At 35.0% G+C, this 20,219-nt stretch overlaps 2 protein-coding genes across 2 annotated transcripts; one reads left to right on the forward strand and one right to left on the reverse strand.

The window, feature by feature from the left end:
* The first annotated feature begins 1,795 nt into the window (after window positions 1-1,795).
* Window positions 1,796-7,528, forward strand: LOC141599377 (NADH dehydrogenase [ubiquinone] 1 beta subcomplex subunit 9-like). Its single transcript, XM_074419366.1, has 5 exons — window positions 1,796-2,094; window positions 2,206-2,247; window positions 5,531-5,612; window positions 6,124-6,179; window positions 7,102-7,528. Exons 1-5 carry the CDS (start codon window positions 1,966-1,968, stop codon window positions 7,147-7,149), a joined length of 357 nt encoding a protein of 118 aa, XP_074275467.1. The 5' UTR covers window positions 1,796-1,965; the 3' UTR covers window positions 7,150-7,528.
* Window positions 7,529-9,700: 2,172 nt separating this feature from the next.
* LOC141600707 (glutaredoxin-C9-like) lies at window positions 9,701-10,090 on the reverse strand. The gene has a single exon (XM_074420952.1). It carries the CDS (start codon window positions 10,088-10,090, stop codon window positions 9,701-9,703), a length of 390 nt encoding a protein of 129 aa, XP_074277053.1.
* Window positions 10,091-20,219: the final 10,129 nt, after the last annotated feature.

Consider the following 20,219-nt stretch of genomic DNA (forward strand, 5'->3'; position numbering starts at 1 on the left):
AGCAAAATTCCCAACATCCTGCAACCACACCACCTCTCCCAACCACCTACCGGCTACCGCATATCGTTGAAATCGCCGACTAACCGCAAACTGTCGTATCACCTACGCGTCAACCACCAAGTCCCGTTGTCACCGTCAACCTCACCTAATCGTTCTCCCCCCACACAATCAAACCCGCCCATAAACACCGCACCCACGCTCTCACGCTACCTTTGAGTCGTCCTCCCCTTACCGTCATCACCCATGCCGCCTGTCCACCACCATCCATGCCGCCAGAAAACTACTACTTAATAACCCTAAATTACTCCAAATCCTAATTTAACAAAATAAATGCTAAAAAATACATAAAAAATAAACATTAATTTAATCAAAAAACTACTGGCCTACTGCGTTAATAAAAAAAAGTATTGCAAAAATAAATTACAAAATACTCCCTCCCATCCACTCTTTTCTTCCCTATTTCCTAAAACGGAATATTTAGGTTTTCTTCCCCTTTCCTTTTTGAGAAAGTTTTTATTAATATTATACTCCTATCTCTCTCCATTCATCAAACCCCACAATATCCTTTATTAATATTTAATTCTAATTATTCATACCTCTTTTCAATAACCAAACCTCACCCATCTCCTTTATTAATATTTATTAATCCTAATTATTCATACCTCTCTCCAATTAACAAACCCCACTCATATCTTTTTCAATATTATACTCCCTACCCTTAATTCTCGTGCCCACTTCAAAGAAGAAGAAGAAAAGAGTGGATGAGAGAGTATAAGAGCATGTACATTGAAGAGTATCTCCTCTTCCTCTTATTTCCTCTTTTTCCCTCTATTTTTTTGACACCTCATTTTCCACTATCACCCTCCTCCTTCTAACTTTTCTTCCATTTTTTCCCCACATCAAAGAGGATCCTCTCTTCTTCCTCTTTTATATTTTAATTATTTTTATAATAGTTGATAAATTTATAAACATAAATTATAATCCGCATGGTTTAAGTTTATGGGAGAATGGGCACAAGGGCCTATGATTAACTTCCTCTAAAAATAGAGGAAGTATTCCTCTTCCTCTTCCAAAGAGGATGTCCAAATTGGTTCCACATTGAAGAGGACATCCTCTTAGAAGAGAGATAGTGCTAAGAGGATGCACCATCCTCTTCAATGTGGATGCTCTAATAAAGGGGCGTTTGGTTCAAACATTAGGTATGAAATGAAATGGATTCTAACTCCAAGGGGGTATGGAGTTAGAACCCCATATATGTTTAAAGTTGTTTGGTTCAATCCGGGTATGTGAATAATAATGTGTTGGGTGGAATGAAGTTGGAAACTTGGGGAGAGAGATGAGTATGAGATTCCAAGGGGTTGGAATGGAGTTAGAATCCATCAGGTATCTAACTCCATTCCAAAATACTCCAACCAAACATTGGAATGGCCTGAATCCATTCTAATTCATTCCAAAAGCTCCAACCAAATATGGAGTTAGAACCCCATATATGTTTAAAGTTGTTTGGTTCAATCCGGGTATGTGAATAATAATGTGTTGGGTGGAATGAAGTTGGAAACTTGGGGAGAGAGATGAGTATGAGATTCCAAGGGGTTGGAATGAAGTTAGAATCCATCAGGTATCTAACTCCATTCCAAAATACTCCAACCAAACATTGGAATGGCCTGAATCCATTCTAATTCATTCCAAAAGCTCCAACCAAACACCCTCTAAGTGATTCCCGCAAAAAAAAAAAAAAAAAAAAAAAGTGATTTACTGAACATTTAGAAAACCCATTTAGTGAAAAGTTTAATTTTGTTAAGGGTATTTTGGTGATTTGAACAAACAAATTGGCTTTGGCAATGAAATTTATCGCCTTGGTAAATGATCATTGGAAAAAAACGTCACACTCGCATCACCATTTTACTCCATTTTTGCAAAGCTTGCTCCGAATTCCGACAGTAAAAAGAGAGAGAAAGGGAAAGGATGAGTGTCTCAACGGCCTCGTACTTGGCAAGAAGAGCAGCTCAACGTCAAAGGGTTCGCCTACTTTACCGTCGTTCTCTTCGCGACACTCTCAATTGGGCTGTTCATCGCCATTTGTTTTATCAAGATGTAACCCTAATTTTCCCCCCTTTTCATTTTAATTGAATGTGTTCACTTTTAGGGTTTTCGATTTTATTGATTCGATTTGTGTTTGTTTTTTGTTTTTTTTTTGTTTTCTAGGCTGATGAGCTCCGTAAGAAGTTTGATGCCCACAAAAATGTGGTATGTTCATCTCAATTTTAATTTTTTAGATCAATTCTGATTGCTTAATCGAACACATGGGGGACAAATTTGATGGGTTGGTAGCCATTTTAGGTTTTATGCTACAAATTGTGACCTTTTTCATTTTTTTGAAAATGAATGAGGTGAATCATGAATGGGTATGATTGATGGTTGCTAATGTGGTATGTTATTCAATTTCGTTATCGGCAATATTGATTTTTTGGGTCTATACTAATTCCTCAATTCCTCAATTGATACCCCCTTACACCGCAATTCGCGGGAGCCATTGATGCAATGTTTTTTTTTTTTTTTTTTTTTTTGATAGTGTTGTTGTTGTACTGATTTCTCAATTGATACCCCCTTACACCGCAATTCGCGGGAGCCATGGTTGTTGTTGTGTTGAATTCATAATACGCATAATTCGAATTCGCAATAGTGAATTGAATACGCAATGTATTACAACAAAAAAAAAAAAAATAATTCGTTGAATTCATAATTACTAATACGCTTCATTTACTTGATAATAACAAACAAACAAAAGGTTCATTGCATAAAGATCAGCAATTCAGCATTACAAAGTGACGGAACCACCAAAATAAGTCTAATGATCATATTTTTCTGATTTCTTAATTAAACACAAAGTGACGAAACCAGATAAAACACCAAAATAAGATTAAGTTGCTAGTCGCCTAATCTACTGATACATCTTCTCCTTTCCCTCTGATGATCTTTGAAGTTGACCACCACCATCAAACGTTTCCCTTAACTCTTCAAGCCTTATGGATAGATCTTCCAAGGCAGGATTATCTGATTCAATATCCCACTTTTTATGCATCCCAGACTTGTATTCCATTGTGTAACGGGAAATAAGCTGGAGATTTGAATGAATGAACACGAGTTTTCTGCCCTTGTATTATTCAGTTTGTTCCTTACCACACTATGAACGAATTATAGATACTCCAGTTTCTTTCCGCGGATGAGCTGCTTATTGGCTGATATAATACCTTAATTGTTATCAGTGCTAGTTCAGGGGTTTCTGAACCATAAGTCGACCACCATGAAAGGGCATCCATTGTTAAAGCATCCACATGAGCGGCTTTGGTAGTAAAAATCCTTTTCTTCATATGAAACGTGGCAAATTGCCCACGTAAATTAGCCCCCTTCTCTGAATTCTCAGCCAACTTCTGAAAAGCTCTCATTAAACCCGTCATGATTTCTTTATCTAAGTTGGGAGCTTTTCTACACATTCCACCCGGAGCACGGGAGCCAAGATAATTTGCATCATAAAAACGAGGATTAAGAGCAAATCCTAAGCAGTGTATCGGAAAGTTCATTTTTTATGTTCATTTTTTCCCATCTTTCAGTGATAAGGTGCTCCATTACTGGAAAAACACTGGAATACCTGCATAAACAACGTAAAATTATAAAATATAAACTAATGTTAAAGCTCCTCAAAGTTATAACATACAAATTAACTAATAAAAACTTGAATTCATACCTATTTGTAGCCATAACATCCTTTACTTCCCCTAACATGTTGTCCATCTTCTCATATATTTCACCCATCAGTGGACCTTCCCCATCAGCAAATTTTAGCACATGATAAAGGGGGTCTAAAATTTGAAGAATATTTTCAACATCGTCCAAAAAAGTATCGTCTTTCACATTTTCAGCAACCTCAGTACCTATCTTTCTAGAATTTTCATCACCTTTCTTTATCCAGTCCTATTTTTTTTGACAAACTAATGTAACCAAAGCTTCTCTACACTTGACAAGTCTTTCCAACAAGATAAAATGACTACCAAATCTTGTTTCAGCAACTTTTAGTAGTTCTAAATGTGATTCACTCCTAAACAATGCTAAACAATTTTGATGATTGGTCACATATCTTACTATCGCTTTGCCTTTCATATAAGTATCATGCAACCAATCAAATCTTTTACCGAAATCTTTGAACGACAAATTGATTGTATGAACTACAGATGGAGACCAAAATATATGCTTATATACCTTCTGAATCTCTTTTTCTGCTAACACACAATTAGCTGCATTATCTGTCACAACACAACTTGGTGATACAACTTGAACGACTAGAAGGACCTACTTCATCAATGGCTTTTATGAGATAATCTGCAATCACAGTACCTGTTTTTATGTATGGTTCCAACTTCTCCGGAGTGGTAAATCACAGAAACTGGAGTATCTATAAGTTCGTTCATAGTGTGGTAAGGAACAAATTGAATAATACCACGGCAGAAAAACTCGTGTTCATTCATTTAAATCTTCGGCTTATTTCCGTTACACAATGGAATACGAGTCTGGGATGCATAAAAAGTGGGATATTGAACCTGATAATCCTGCCTTGAAAGATTCATCCATAAGGCTTGAAGAGTTAAGGGAAACGTTTGATGGTGGTGATCAACTTCAAAGATCATCAGAGGGAAAGGAGAAGATGTATCAGTAGATTAGGCGACTAGCAACTTAATCTTATTTTGGTGTTTTGTCTGGTTTCGTCACTTTGTGTTTAATTAAGAAACCAGAAAAATATGATCATTAGACTTATTTTGGTGGTTCCGTCACTTTGTAATGCTGAATTGCTGATCTTTATGCAATGAACCTTTTGTTTGTTTGTTATTATCATCAAGTAAATGAAGCGTATTAGTAATTATAAATTCGTATATTAGTAATTATAAATTCACGAATTGTTTTTTTTTTTTTTGTAATACTTTGCGTATTCAATTCCCTATTTTGAGCGAATTGCGAATTCGAATTATGCGTATTATGAGTTCGGCAACCCTAGTTTTCCTAGAGGTAGCCACTAATCCCCAATTCCCCATTCTACGGACCTAAGACATAGGAGCTGGCTCATTACAAATGTGTAATACTTGTAATGCATTCTAATAAATTTGATTTGGGTAAAGTCATTGTTGTGTGTTCACCGGTAGTAAAGCAGACTGAAGGATGAGATTTTAACTTAAAAAAGCTTACTGGCACGATACAGCGATTATTTTCTTATGATCATGGTGGCAAAGATGCAATTGTGTGATCTTCAAAATGTGTTCTCATTGATCTGATATTGAGGAAAGTCAGACTTTTCAGTTCAATGCTGTAGATCAGTTTGCATTTAAAATGTGTTCTCGTGTATTCATGCTTAGTTTCTAAAAAAATATATTTTGAAGAAATGATGATGCTTGGATAGTTTCTTCAGGTGTGCATTTCTTACTGTTATTGCTTGATATATCTTCTGCAATTTTGTAAAGGACTGTTTCTGATGGTCTTATAGGAGGACCTTGACACTATCGACAGAATGATTGCTAACGGTGAAGCTGAGTACAACAAGTGGCGGCACCCTGATCCTTATGTTGGTAAGGGATGAAACTTTCCCTTGTTATTATATAGTAGGGGGTTACTTTGGGAATTTTACTCGTCAAATTATCTCTATTATGATTCATTGTACTCCGTATTTTTTAGTGTAAATTTACTTTGTGATCTACCTGATGACTTTTTATGTCTCTAAAGTTGTGGGCATCCTGATAGTCTTCCTTTTGTCCATAATAATATCAAGAGTAGATGGTTTGCATGTGTGCAGTTTATATTTTGTCCTGAACAAAAGACCGAGAGAATGAAATTGGAACTACTCTCACCTCTGCGAGTGCACTCTAACAAAACTGTTTATATTACTTATGTACCAGAGAGATATATTTAGATAAGTAAACAAAGAGACCTTTAACTGTTCTGCTGAATAATGTTTTGACTGGAACTTTAATTATGTATATATGTGTCCTTCAAATGCCGTGTACTTCATAGTTTCATCATATTTATCAATCCAGTATCGTAGAGTCCAGCTATCTTATGCATATTCTATTCTCTATGTAGTCCCATGGGCTCCTGGCGGTTCAAAGTTCTGTCGAAACCCAGAGCCACCTAAAGGGGTATGTTTTCTTTTTTATGATGTTTTCCTGCGTGACTTATACTTACTTTTTCTTGTAAAAACACTTATATTCTCAAATTTGGCAAACTTTGGAGCAATATTTACCCACTTTGAGAAGAGATGTACTTTATTTTAACCGTCTGTACAGCCCTAGAGTACCACGATTCCCTGTGATTCATTTCAACAGCATCAACATTCATATTATGCGTACGTAGTAGATCTGTAGTAGATGAGTATGAATATCCCATCTTCGTCATTAAAAGTCGTAAAATTCGAGTTCTCAGCCCCAGCACAATGCCGAAATTTAAAATTCAAACCAACTTCGGTTATTGGGACAGGGTTGGATTGGATTTTCCTATCCAATATATACCCTTAAATTAATGTTATGTCGTTTTTTGAGTGACAAAAAAACCTTGTACTGGTATGTGTTTCCAGTCTCCATTTCCTTGCAATCTTGCATAGAGCTTGATTGTCCTTCTGTGCATTATGTTGAAGAGTTATTCAGCTAGTGTTGGTGGTCTAATTCTTATTTATCAGATTATATTCCATATCTGGGATTGTATTATGAATCAACCATCATGGGTTACTTTATGATTTACACCCGTTTATGGTCTTGTCCAATTCCTTCACTTTAATCACCGCATTTTTCGTAGTGCTCTTATGAATGAATGTTAAAACGTACTCCCTCTGTCCTGGTCATTTGTTGTCCTTTTCCATTTTGGGGTGTCTCAGTCATTTGTTGTCCATTCTATTTTAAGAATGAACTTGATTTGATCCACTTGTCATTTATTAATTGACCCCCTCCTCTTTCCTTAGTCTTTGTGCCAAAACTAAAGGACAACAATTGACAGGGACGGAGGGAGTAGTGATTACTCTATTTTGATGTTGATTTGTCAATGCCTTATTTTGTGTGTTTATGGCAGATTGAGATCATCTATGACTATGGACTAGAAGAGGCTGAGTTCAAGTAGCTGCAATCTGCTACATACCTTAGCACCTTTAATAAAGGTTGGGTATATACCGTTTTACCCCTGTAACGCTGCTTTGTAGTTTTGGCCTTTTATCGCCGCTTGTTAAAGCTTTAGTACACCTCTGAGTCAGTCACACTTCTGTTCGAGTCATTACCTCATCGTTTATTTTACTGGTTGATGCCAACAAAGTCTGTTCATAATCTGAAATTGACGATGATGGAAAGTCATCACCGTTGTGTTTCAAATGGCGTACCCAACATTTCGATAGCTGGTGGCCATTAATTTACCTTGGTGCACTTTGCAAATATGTGAACTACTATCCGGGTAGTACTTTGAATTAACAAATTACTTCTATAATTCGACCAAGTTTCTTCCATTTCATCTGAACTACTCTGTATACCACACAAGCCTAGTCGAATTACCAACGGTGTCTTAGCCCGCCCATAGGGAGTGATTGAGGACATTTGGTTTGCGAAACAATAATGAAAATGAATTAAGCAAGGAACACAATTTTCTCATTTTATTCTCCAAAATATACATCAATGATCAAACACAATCTATACAAAGTAATCCGTAATTAATTTCTCGAAATTTGTTTTTCTTAATAATAAATTTGTCTAATATTTACGAGTATTAAAAAATAAATTTGTTTACCTAATGAGCTTAAAGTTCATGAAAATTCAATGTTGAGTCAAAAAAACTCCCCTGTCAGAAAAAACAAGGTCAAACAAAAAATGATCCCAACAATCAGAATTACAACAACAATGCATTCAATTCAAAGATAATCTGTAAAATGCAGATCACATGTTTTATTGTCGTGGTAAAATTTGGCAAATTCAATTATTTTCTAATTATTTTTTCTAACGTACGTACGCAATTCTGAAAATCATTAATTATAAAATGGCTTAATTTGGGATGAGACAATATACACAGAAATTGCTCAGAATATTTTCAGACTTTGTTGGCCTGCAATGCAATGCTAATATATGGATGTTACGTAACATCATAAATTCATAACATGCCTATTATTTACCTTTTTCCTCACTTTTCTGTCTTTTTATCTTTGATCCCATTTCCGTCTGAAGTAATAAGACGGGATTTTGAAATCATTTTATCGTCAAATGTGACCATGATGGTCCAGTTAGTGTTATAGTTTATGGTGATTTTTTTTTTTCCAAAAGTAGTCACATTTGACTGTAAAATGGTCTCAAAATCCCGTATCATTGTCAGTCTAAAGCAATACCAAATCATATTTCTTTGATTTTTGATGATTCCCTTATGATTATTTATCATTTTTTATTTTATTTTTTATCCCATTGCAACGGCAGGCATATTGGTCATACTGATCATAGTACAGGTTATGATGTCATTGTTACAGCCTCTTTTTTTTCATGTTCATTGACTGAAAATTACTGTTCGTTCCATAGCATGAATTACCAAACTTTGAATTGTGTTTTAACGTTAAACCAGGAATGATTAAGATTTTCTAAGAACAATTGGTCTCCCTTGTGACGGGTTACCATTTGTGGCGGATATTTTGTGAGATAAAATGGTAACAAAATGGGTTAGTGGAGAAAGGGGACCACATGAATAGTGTTGCAGAGAGAGAAAAAGTGGGTACTTTGTAAGGTAAAATGGTATCCGTCACTCAAGAGTGACGGATATGTGCCGTCACAAACAAGAATTTGTGTTCTAAGAAATTACGTTTTAATCATCTAATTAACCAACTATCATAACAAGAGTAAAACTGCTTATATCCGACCCCTCCTTTTCCGTAATTTGCGGGAATCATTGAGGCACTGGGATAATGTTATTGTTGTAACAAAAGATTGTGAATATACATTAAGTACACACTCATGGCTTCATTGTAGTTGTTCAAAGTGATTTTAACGCACATTTTGGTTTACTAAAGAATAGTTACTTTAAAAAATCGTTAATATTTTGTGTTTTCAACATTCGATTTACACTTTCATACCCGATTGTTGACTTCTTGTTATCCTAAACAAAACCATTTTGAGATTTGACAAATATCGTAATTACTATTATTATAAATATATTTAAATTGGAAATTAGGATTGAGAATTGCTCAATACACTAGAACGGAAGGAGTAACTAAACATGAATGAAACTTGCTAAACAAATATTTGGAACGGAGGGAATAAATTAGAACGGAAGGAGTAACTAAACATGAATGAAACTTGTAGAGTAATTCATATAAACCATCAAATTAAACAACTACGGAGTAATTATATATAAAAATACGAAAATTAAATTCTAACCATGAACTCCTTTTGAAACATAACATTCTTCATAACAATAAGTCAATAACAATATAACATAATCTTTTCTATGTCACCTATGATTAACTTTAGTGACTAAAAACCCTAATTGAACCAACCCCATATGTATATATACTTAATTAGTCTCCCTAAACTAAAATTAAGAAGCTAATTAACAACCCGACACGACACGACACGAAACACGTAAACATAAACCCTAACTTAATACGACGTGCCCTAATTAATTAACCTAATCATAATAATTAATTAAGTTAAAGCCAGAGAGCACCAGCTTCCTTAAGAAGAGGAACAAGAGACCCATTAATATGACAAGCAATAAGTTCTTCAATCCCACCCAACAACTTCCCTCCAACAAATATCGCCGGCAACAACCCCGCCGTGTCATCACCAGTAAGACGACGAAACACAGCATCAATGTCAACAGAAGAATCCACTTCCATGACAGTCGGCGCCACACCGAGACTTACAAGAAGATGTTTCACCACAGGACACATGCAACATTCACTACCCACACTAAAAACCACCACTGCACTTGCTTGTATTATTTCTCGCATTTTGTCGTATGTCATCATCGTCATCACTTCTTCATTCTCTTTGCCCTTCTCCATTCCTCCTAACACTTCATTATTCATTACTTCCATTTTTTTTTTTGTGTTTTTTGTGAATTGTTTTAAAGTGTAGGAGACAGTAGTGTTGCCCCTTTTATAGACATTTATTAGTAGTTTTTAATTTGTTTTTTTTTTTTAAAAAAAAAAAATTTGGAAAAGGTGTGTTGGGTAGTTTGGAATAAGGGCATGCCTTTTGAACGTAGGAGAGTGCTTCAGATGATAAGGTCATGTTTTACAGGTAGTAGTACTAATTGTCTGTGAAAGCAGGGAGTAGTACACTGAAAAAATGCAGATTATTAAAAAAAAAATGCATCATCAAGATATCATGAGCTTTGTCCTTTTGTACTAGGGATCATGACACAGTGACACTTGTTGTTTAACTAACCCCGGCTTGCTTTAATGTCGGATAGTGGTGATTAAATGCGGGTTTTGTAATTATGGATACACGAATTTGTTTTTGGTGGAGGTGGACGAATTGCACCCATGTTATAGCTAACCAGTCTGCTGTCCGATTTGCCTCTCTAAAAACGTGATGGATACATGAATTTGTCATTAGAGGGTTTAGGAAGAGTTAATGCTCGGCAGTGCCTTTGCCCATGCCTACTTTTTAAGTTGTCGACAGGATGAATCCGTCCAATGGATGGATGAGACCGTCTATAAATATATTTTTGTGGGTGTTATTTTATAGTTTTACATTACTATTATTCAATAATATTTGACGATAAAAGGAAAAAAAGTTAAATTCAGCCGAAAATAATTGACAAAGTTATTGAATAACAAGTTGTTTATAGAGGGACGATTAGCTTTCTAATATTTGATAACATGGATATTGACATATGAGGCATTCGATGAGTCGGAACACTTTCAATCGTTGTATACTGCCTACCCGGTAGACTTAGACCAAACGGTAGAGAGGGTTGTCAAATGAATTTGCGAGGTCCAATTTTATATTTGAGGCCCTTATACAATAGTAAAACTTAGTTGTTGTAGAAAATAATACTCAGATTTAGAAGATAAGAGTATGAACTCCATTTCCGAGAAGGTTTTGAACATGCTATTAAACGGCCCTAGATAATAACTTTGAAAACTTAGATTCGAATGTTCTTTTAGCCTAGAGATCCTAAAGACGTACAAGTACTGTAGTAGTTTGCTTTTAGAGCAACTCCAATGCTAAACCAAAACCGTATTAGCTTGTTATGGTCCCACTACCTTCTTTTCCTCACACATTTTTCTTCCAAGCCAATTGGAAAAACCAAGGAAGGCAAGCTAATCCCCATTTTCTACTCCAATGGGCAAGCCATTAGCTTAGAAAACCAAGCTATCGTATGCCTCATTTACCACAGACATGTTGTACTCCACTACAAAACATTTTGACTATAAATTAAATTAAAAACTATAAATGATACATTTGATATAAAAATTCCTTTAATAAAACTAGTTTTTCAATAAAAGTAAGTATTATGTAAATGACCATCATGTAAAAGTAAATAATATATGGAGTAGGACATTATTTTGATTGTGGGTAAGAGTACTTGAATTTTTTTCGAAACACACAAATACACAATTTCAAAATCTTTTATTCTCTGTCTATGATCATCATATGGTGTTACACTAAAAAAATGACACCGCCTTTTAAAATTAGTCATATTTTATAATAAAATGTTCACTTTTTCCCCCGATAAAATTAGTCATATTTTATAATAAAATGTTCACTTTTCCCCCGATAAAATCAATCAATACTATATATTAATTCCAGAAACCAAGGGACTTCAATGTAATTAAATAAATCTATACAAATTAATTATACTATATAGTTTTTAATCGCTAGCGGCTAGCGCTGTGTGATGGACCTGAACAAGGGACTTCTGTAACACCCCGATTTATAAAGGAGCCTCTAGCAAGACATTCCCTAATAAACCGGACTGTTACCATCTCGGTTTCCCGAGGTAGTGAATAACAAATTAAACTCCAAGGCAAATTACATAATTTCTTTAACTTAACTTTTTACAAAACCTCATTCACATCAAATTACAAAGAACTAACATAAATAAAAGTGAAAGTCTTCTAAATGATGATCTAGCTACTAAGTCTTCTGATCCAGTGTCTCACGCCCGTCAAGCTCCCATCCTATCTCATAAAACTGTCAAGTCCGCTCCCAAATATTTGGATCGTCACGGTGTTCACGAATACATGGGGTCAACCACGAGGTTGAGTAGGGAATACAATGAAACAACAAAATATGATATGCATGGTCCTCCGTCACCTCCACCTCCATCTCAACTCATATCTCATAACCCGAACGCCTGACCATACCGATCCCGGTAGACTATATATCGACCGTAGCCGATCCGCACTCGCTTGTTGAGGACACCAGGGCAAGTCTGCAGAACCCGCCCGGGCCTTATCACAACATCATCATCACCACACCACGTCACCACAACATCCTCCATCTCCAATGCATATGAATGCTCAAGAAATTAATGCAACACAATATGTATATCATTGAACTGGTAAATCATAGAATCATGGGTTCATCGAATGTTGTGATAATATACTCAATACGATCAATTGATCAAGCACATTCCAGGATATGAATCATAACATGAATCAACAACCACGAATCACGTCAACGTTCACGGTTTGGTCATATGAAACACAAACAAGTCAACACAATTCAACAACAACGATAATAAGTCAAGTGTATTTCCCTACCTTTTCGCAATCCAAGCACATAAGCAATCAATTATGATCCTTCACATATCCATCACCTACATAACATAATTATGTATAATTACCACCTACTCAATCAAATAATCATGCACATAACCTAGACTCATCATAGCTTAATAGGAATATCAATTTAAAGAACAACACGATTTTTCCTGATTTTCCAGCACATGACAGACTCGGAATAAAATCCATAACTAATTCCAGAAAAATCAAATTGATACAAGGCCAAATGGATTGGAACCCCATGAGTCTTAGCTACAAATTATATCTAACGTGTTTTTCTCAAATTCCAAACTTATCAAGAGTTTTCAGACTGATTTCCACAAACTGACAGAAATCGTCGCATAAAAAGTATTGATTCATAAAACGAGTTTAAAACATTATTTTGCAGTAATTCCAAATCCTATTATCATCTAGACTATACAAAGATGATGTATGAAGAAGCCTCATAACTGAATCGACATAAAAATTAGGGTTTCAACTCATTTTCCACAACCAAATCAGATTCGCGGACTTTTCAGCGACATGTTCATAAATAAATCACCTAGGACAAACCATAAATAATTTGACTACGAGATTTTATATGCATAAACTAGACATCAAATAAACAGGACTCTTTTTTCAAACTTTTTGAAGACGAACACTTTAAAATAGTATAAACAATGGAATGAAATCGACTTACAAACAGGGAAATCGAATTAGGTTGGAATCGATGAGAAATCTTCAATCAATTGAAAGGCTCGACAATTCTTCTTCCTCCCACTTTCTCTAGGTTTAGAAATGGTTTTATGAATGATAAAATGAAAAGAGGGGAGAGGGAGAGCGGCTCTTAGATTAGGTTTAGGGTAAATGGTGGTTACATGTTCCGGGTAGGGCAAATGGGTTAAACGGGTATGGTCGTTGGGTAAATGTAGATGGGTAATTTTTGACCCAAAAGACAAAATGAGATGTAGCCCGACTCAACATATACGATATAAACCCGACTTAATAACATTCACGATATTACGATGCAACCAATATAAAATGTATAATACTAATATATAATAATATCCGTTTAATCGATTATATAAAATACGGGTATTACAGTCTACCCTCCTTAAAAGAAACTTTGTCCCGAAGTTTACCCTCTCTACCAACCAACGCAAACGAATTATGAAACGCATATACAAAAGTATGTAAGGCACCCACCAAATTGAATATTAAACGCAGTATTACATTCCACCCTCCTTAAAATAAACTTCGTCCCCGAAGTTTAACCATAACAGAAACACATCATGTAACACTCCAACGTAACCCACACAACGCATAACCAATATAGCCAAACTGAGAAATCACACATGGAAGTATAAAGATTTTACAATCCTATCCTCCTTAAACATGGTTACGTCCCCGTAACCTTCATTATTATAACAAAAGTTCTCAAACTACTGCTAACAACTGAAAGAGGATAAAAGATTCACAACTCACGCTCAAGTTACTAATCCCTACTAAAGACAATCAATATACAAGCTCTCTCAAGATGCCTAGGTGCTCACATATGGTTCATGTCAAATAACATCGTTTCATCAAGGTTAGTAAGTAAGATCACTAACGTAACATACCACGATAATCCTATCCGGCGTATTCTCGTGGCAGCATATTTTCCAAGAAATATTGGTAACATTTATTCATGTGAATAATCAAATTATGAATGGAACAATGCTTTACAAGGTTACCAGTAAAAATCATTAGTAATTATTCATTTCACTAATCATTGTAATCTCATACCTTAGAAACATAGGGAATCAATCAACATAAGAAAAGAATTAGGGTTAAACTTAATAAATCGATTTATGAAAATTTGTAACCTAATAGGTCCAGTCTGACTTTCCTTTACATAACTGTACAGATTTAGGTCAAGACACAGAATCACCAATAAAATGAAGACAACCAGTTCCGCAGTACTTATCATCCTAGAAATATTTTTAATCCTCATAACAAAGGGTTTGGGATTTATTCACGAATGACGAACGCACATTGATTGGCAAATTTTACAAACTTATTGGTCGAGTCAATCAAGCGAGTAAACAGCGATATTGGAAAGTTAACATATAAGACTATCATACATAAATTTCGTTCTTGGTGTTAAATATATTTAAACTGCACCCAACACAATGACATAAAAGATTAACTGTAGTTAACTACACCAATTTCAACATACCATGTTAACACATAACTCACTTAAATCACCACATTACATTTCCCGCTTTGACATTCGTAACTAACCACAACCCACCAATTCACTACATGAACGAACAACATGACCAAATTAACCCACTAATTTGTGACTCCGTTCTAGCTTCATTCCTCCAAACTAGCAAATATCATGAAACCATACAACCAGACATTGGCTGGAAATCTCATTCCGAATTTATACTCACACGACAAAATTTAACTTCATTTTCAAAACTTTTACTTTCATACTGGACGGTGAATAACTTTATTAACATAAATCTTATAACAGAGCCGTCCATAGAATCCATTTACAGCTTACTACGAAACTCAAAATCAGATAAACTTAATTCAATTCCTTCAAACAATACAAGCTTAGGTGTCGACTCATATTTCATAATTTACAGGTTCATCTTATTCATTTCAGTCCTATCTTTACTAATGAACGACTATTACCTCAACATCAGGATTTTAGTTGCACTTCTTTACTAAGTTATATTCACAGCTAACACAACTACAACATTTAATCGGAGGCCTTTTAGATAGTACACATTCCCTGGTGACGTCTCATCAAAGCATACGATTCGTACCATAAAGTAAAGCAAGTAACTACAAATTAACTGTGTTCAATCAAATTTTTACCTCTTTATTATAGATCTATTTATCACAGGTTGCATGGTCACACAAAGTATAAGTACCAACTCAATTACATGTTAAATTTTAAAACGATTTATCACGTCATAAGAACTAGACAAGAGTCTAACCATATAGTCAATATAAGAAGATTATTAGTTTAGATCGGAGGCACACTATAAAATTCCCAGTTAAACTCCTTACGGAACCATCGACTGTGCGTCATGAGTAATTAACTTAATAATGTAGAAGTCAAACAACTGAAATTACAATTGAGTATTAATAGTTATATGATTCACAATAACAACAAAATTACTTCCATATCACACATATGTTTAACACTTTAGCAACCATACCATTCAATTGTATCCATCAACTCAGTATAATTCATTTTCAGCAAAAATAAAAGATATCGCATAAACAACTTAAACAAGTACATATACCATCATATAACTTGTAAAACATTATCTATGACAAAAGATTAGTAAGGTGAACAAGTTCTCTGGTTTGCACGGTTTGAACAAATAGGCAACTCGCGGCTCAATTAAACGAATCGTAACGACTATCATTTAAACATACGCATGACATGTGAATCATCAAAGGGTTATCTCATTATAATTCGACGGTTCGAGAATATATTTCAAATATCGTAACTATATCGTAACTATATCAACTATATTTCAAATATCGTGACAATTGCAACAATCACCTTAGCATTTCATGACAATACAACTATGAACATATCCAATAAGGAACAACAACACTATTTTATTATCATATCATAAGTTTAGGTTCAACTGAAATAAATTAATGCAATGAAAGTAATAAGTATAACTATAGGCACACAGACTCACATAAAAGACATGAGAACTCAGATGACATCCTACCTGTGTGAACATTTAGACATACTCATTACTACCATCCATGTGTAAACATTTAAACATAATTATTATAAATATTCACGCGAGTATATTAGAACAATCAAGTTAACTTTTAACGCCACCAACTTTACCAAGATATGACAATATAGTTTTATATTTATATATATCCGACCACTATACAAATATGATGAACACACCAGAGATATTACAACATGCCAAACATATATAAAATATGCAACAACTGGACTCGTATAAAATATTTCACCCTCGATTAAGGATCAGATTAAGCTATTCAATTTCACACATACTATCATGCCAACAATGTTATAAACTAAACTTTAATTTTTTTTATCACTTGTTAAGATACATAACCAATGAATATGTGTGCTACTATCATCATATAAGGACACTATAATTTCACATTAATAAGGCTCATGAAATAATCGAACAACTGCATGAAAACTCAACATAGAATTCACATTTTAAAAGTTATGATTCACGTTGTAACTTCCAAAAATCACGAATAAATAACCGTTCAACGAAAATTTGAGTTATATTACTTTTTATAACATACATAGAGTTAATAATTCGTGAGAAAAATAATGAGGTCCAAAGCTCAAGAATTCAATTTTTAAAGGATTTTACAACTCAGTTGGTCCAAACAAGTATGTGACAGCAATTGGTCCGAAACTTGGGTCAGTTTGCAAAACTTACCATTTAATATAGAGACATCAAGAATTTTCGTGGCTTATCAATTTGAAAACATATGCGAATCTTCTGATCGATGGAGTTGGAATTATGCAAAAATTATTAATACAATTTAAATGAGGATTTTTACAAAATCGTTGGTCAAAGCATCACTGCACAGGAACTTCCTGACCACAACCCACTAAAATATTTATTACTCCTCATCCGTATATCCTATAAGCATGAAACCAACGCCAAATGAACACTAACTCCCGAGGCTATCTCCCATAAAATTTTCATTCATAGGCAATAAACAGAAAAGAAATGGCAGTAAGGTCAATTAAAGAGTACAATCAAACAAAACGAGTTTCAGCACTAGGTCATTCTTTACTATGTTACAAGCTCTTATGAGCATACTATGTATACTAACCCATCCCAACTTAAATCTCACACTTTGTACTTACGTAAACATCTATCCCATAGAATCCCTTCGCATCTCGATCTACTCCTTACATCTAAATCACGATTGCTATGACTAGAAACATGCAATTCAATAGTGTTTCTGATTACTATCACAATACTATACTAGCATGGCTTCGGGATCACATAACCGCATATCGCTAGACATAATAGCACTATCAACACGTCATTCAACATCCATCCAGATAAATATCATCAATTCGCAATTATTTTCACGCTCACGATTACCACAATCCAACACTTCATTGATTATCAACCTGAACACGAAAATTTATTTCTCATCTCCACAACATCATATGATTACGTCATCATTCATACAAAATACTTACCGTAACGTTGTCCTGCAGAATGGTTAGAATATATGGGTCTCAAGGTTTACATCAACTCGATTATATCCAAGGTTTTCCTTCTAACTACCCCATTCACTCAATTTATCTCGGGTTACCTGGTTCAAAACTAAGAGGGCAAAAGAGCACGCATTAAGGGCACCTTCTTAACCGCACTGTGAGCTCCTAACAGTTTATTCCCAGGGGTTCATTTTATTTAGACACATCCTACGTTCATTGGGTTCATTGGTTTAGGCCCGAGGATCGTTCGCTCTGATACCACTTTGTAACACCCCGATTTATAAAGGAGCCTCTAGCAAGACATTCCCTAATAAACCGGACTGTTACCATCTCGGTTTCCCGAGGTAGTGAATAACAAATTAAACTCCAAGGCAAATTACATAATTTCTTTAACTTAACTTTTTACAAAACCTCATTCACATCAAATTACAAAGAACTAACATAAATAAAAGTGAAAGTCTTCTAAATGATGATCTAGCTACTAAGTCTTCTGATCCAGTGTCTCACGCCCGTCAAGCTCCCATCCTATCTCATAAACCTGTCAAGTCCGCTCCCAAAGATTTGGATCGTCACGGTGTTCACGAGTACACGGTGGTCAACCACGAGGTTGAGTAGGGAATACAATGAAACAACAAAATATGATATGCATGGTCCTCCGTCACCTCCACCTCCATCTCAACTCATATCTCATAACCGAACGCCCACCATACCGATCCCCGATAGACTATATATCGACCGTAGCCGATCTGCCACCAACTGAGGACACCAGGGCAAGTCCTGCAGAACCCGCCTGGGCCTTATCACAACATCATCATCACCACACCACGTCACCACAACATCCTCCATCTCCAATGCATATGAATGCTCAAGAAATTAATGCAACACAATATGTATATCATTGAACTGGTAAATCATAGAATCATGCCGGTTACCGAATGTTGTGATAATATACTCAATACGATCAATTCAGTCAAGCACATTCCAGGATATGAATCATAACATGAATCAACAACCACGAATCACGTCAACGTTCACAGTTTGGTCATATGTAACACAAACAAGTCAACACAATTCAACAACAACGATAATAAGTCAAGTGTATTTCCCTACCTTTTCGCAATCCAAGCACATAAGCAATCAATTATGATCCTTCACATATCCATCACCTACATAACATAATTATGTATAATTACCACCTACTCAATCAAATAATCATGCACATAACCTAGACTCATCATAGCTTAATAGGAATATCAATTTAAAGAACAACACGATTTTTCCTGATTTTCCAGCACATGACAGACTCGGAATAAAATACATAACTAATTCCAGAAAAATCAAATTGATACAAGGCCAAATGGATTGGAACCCCATGAGTCTTAGCTACAAATTATATCTAACGTGTTTTTCTCAAATTCCAAACTTATAAAGAGTTTTCAGACTGATTTCCACAAACTGACAGAAACCGTCGCATAAAAAGTATTGATTCATAAAACGAGTTTAAAACATTATTTTGCAGTAATTCCAAATCCTATTATCATCTAGACTATACAAAGATGATGTATGAAGAATCCTCGTAACTGAATCGACATAAAAATTAGGGTTTCAACTCATTTTCCACAACCAAATCAGATTCGCGGACTTTTCAGCGACATGTTCATAAATAAATCACCTAGGACAAACCATAAATAATTTGACTACGAGATTTTATATGCATAAACTAGACATCAAATAAATAGGACTCTCTTTTCAAACTTTTTGAAGACGAACACTTTAAAACAGTAGAAACAATGGAATGAAATCGACTTACAAACAGGGAAATCGAATTAGGTTGGAATCGATGAGAAATCTTCAATCAATTGAAAGGCTCGACAATTCTTCTTCCTCCCCCTTTCTCTAGGTTTAGAAATGGTTTTATGAATGATAAAATGAAAAGAGGGGAGAGGGAGAGCGGCTCTTAGATTAGGTTTAGGGTAAATGGTGGTTACATGTTCCGGGTAGGGCAAATGGGTTAAACGGGTATGGTCGTTGGGTAAATGTAGATGGGTAATTTTTGACCCAAAAGACAAAATGAGATGTAGCCCGACTCAACATATACGATATAAACCCGACTTAATAACATTCACGATATTACGATGCAACCAATATAAAATGTGTAATACTAATATATAATAATATCCGTTTAATCGATTA

Source organism: Silene latifolia, chromosome 9 (assembly GCF_048544455.1).
Source record: "Silene latifolia isolate original U9 population chromosome 9, ASM4854445v1, whole genome shotgun sequence".
NCBI lineage: Eukaryota > Viridiplantae > Streptophyta > Magnoliopsida > Caryophyllales > Caryophyllaceae > Silene > Silene latifolia.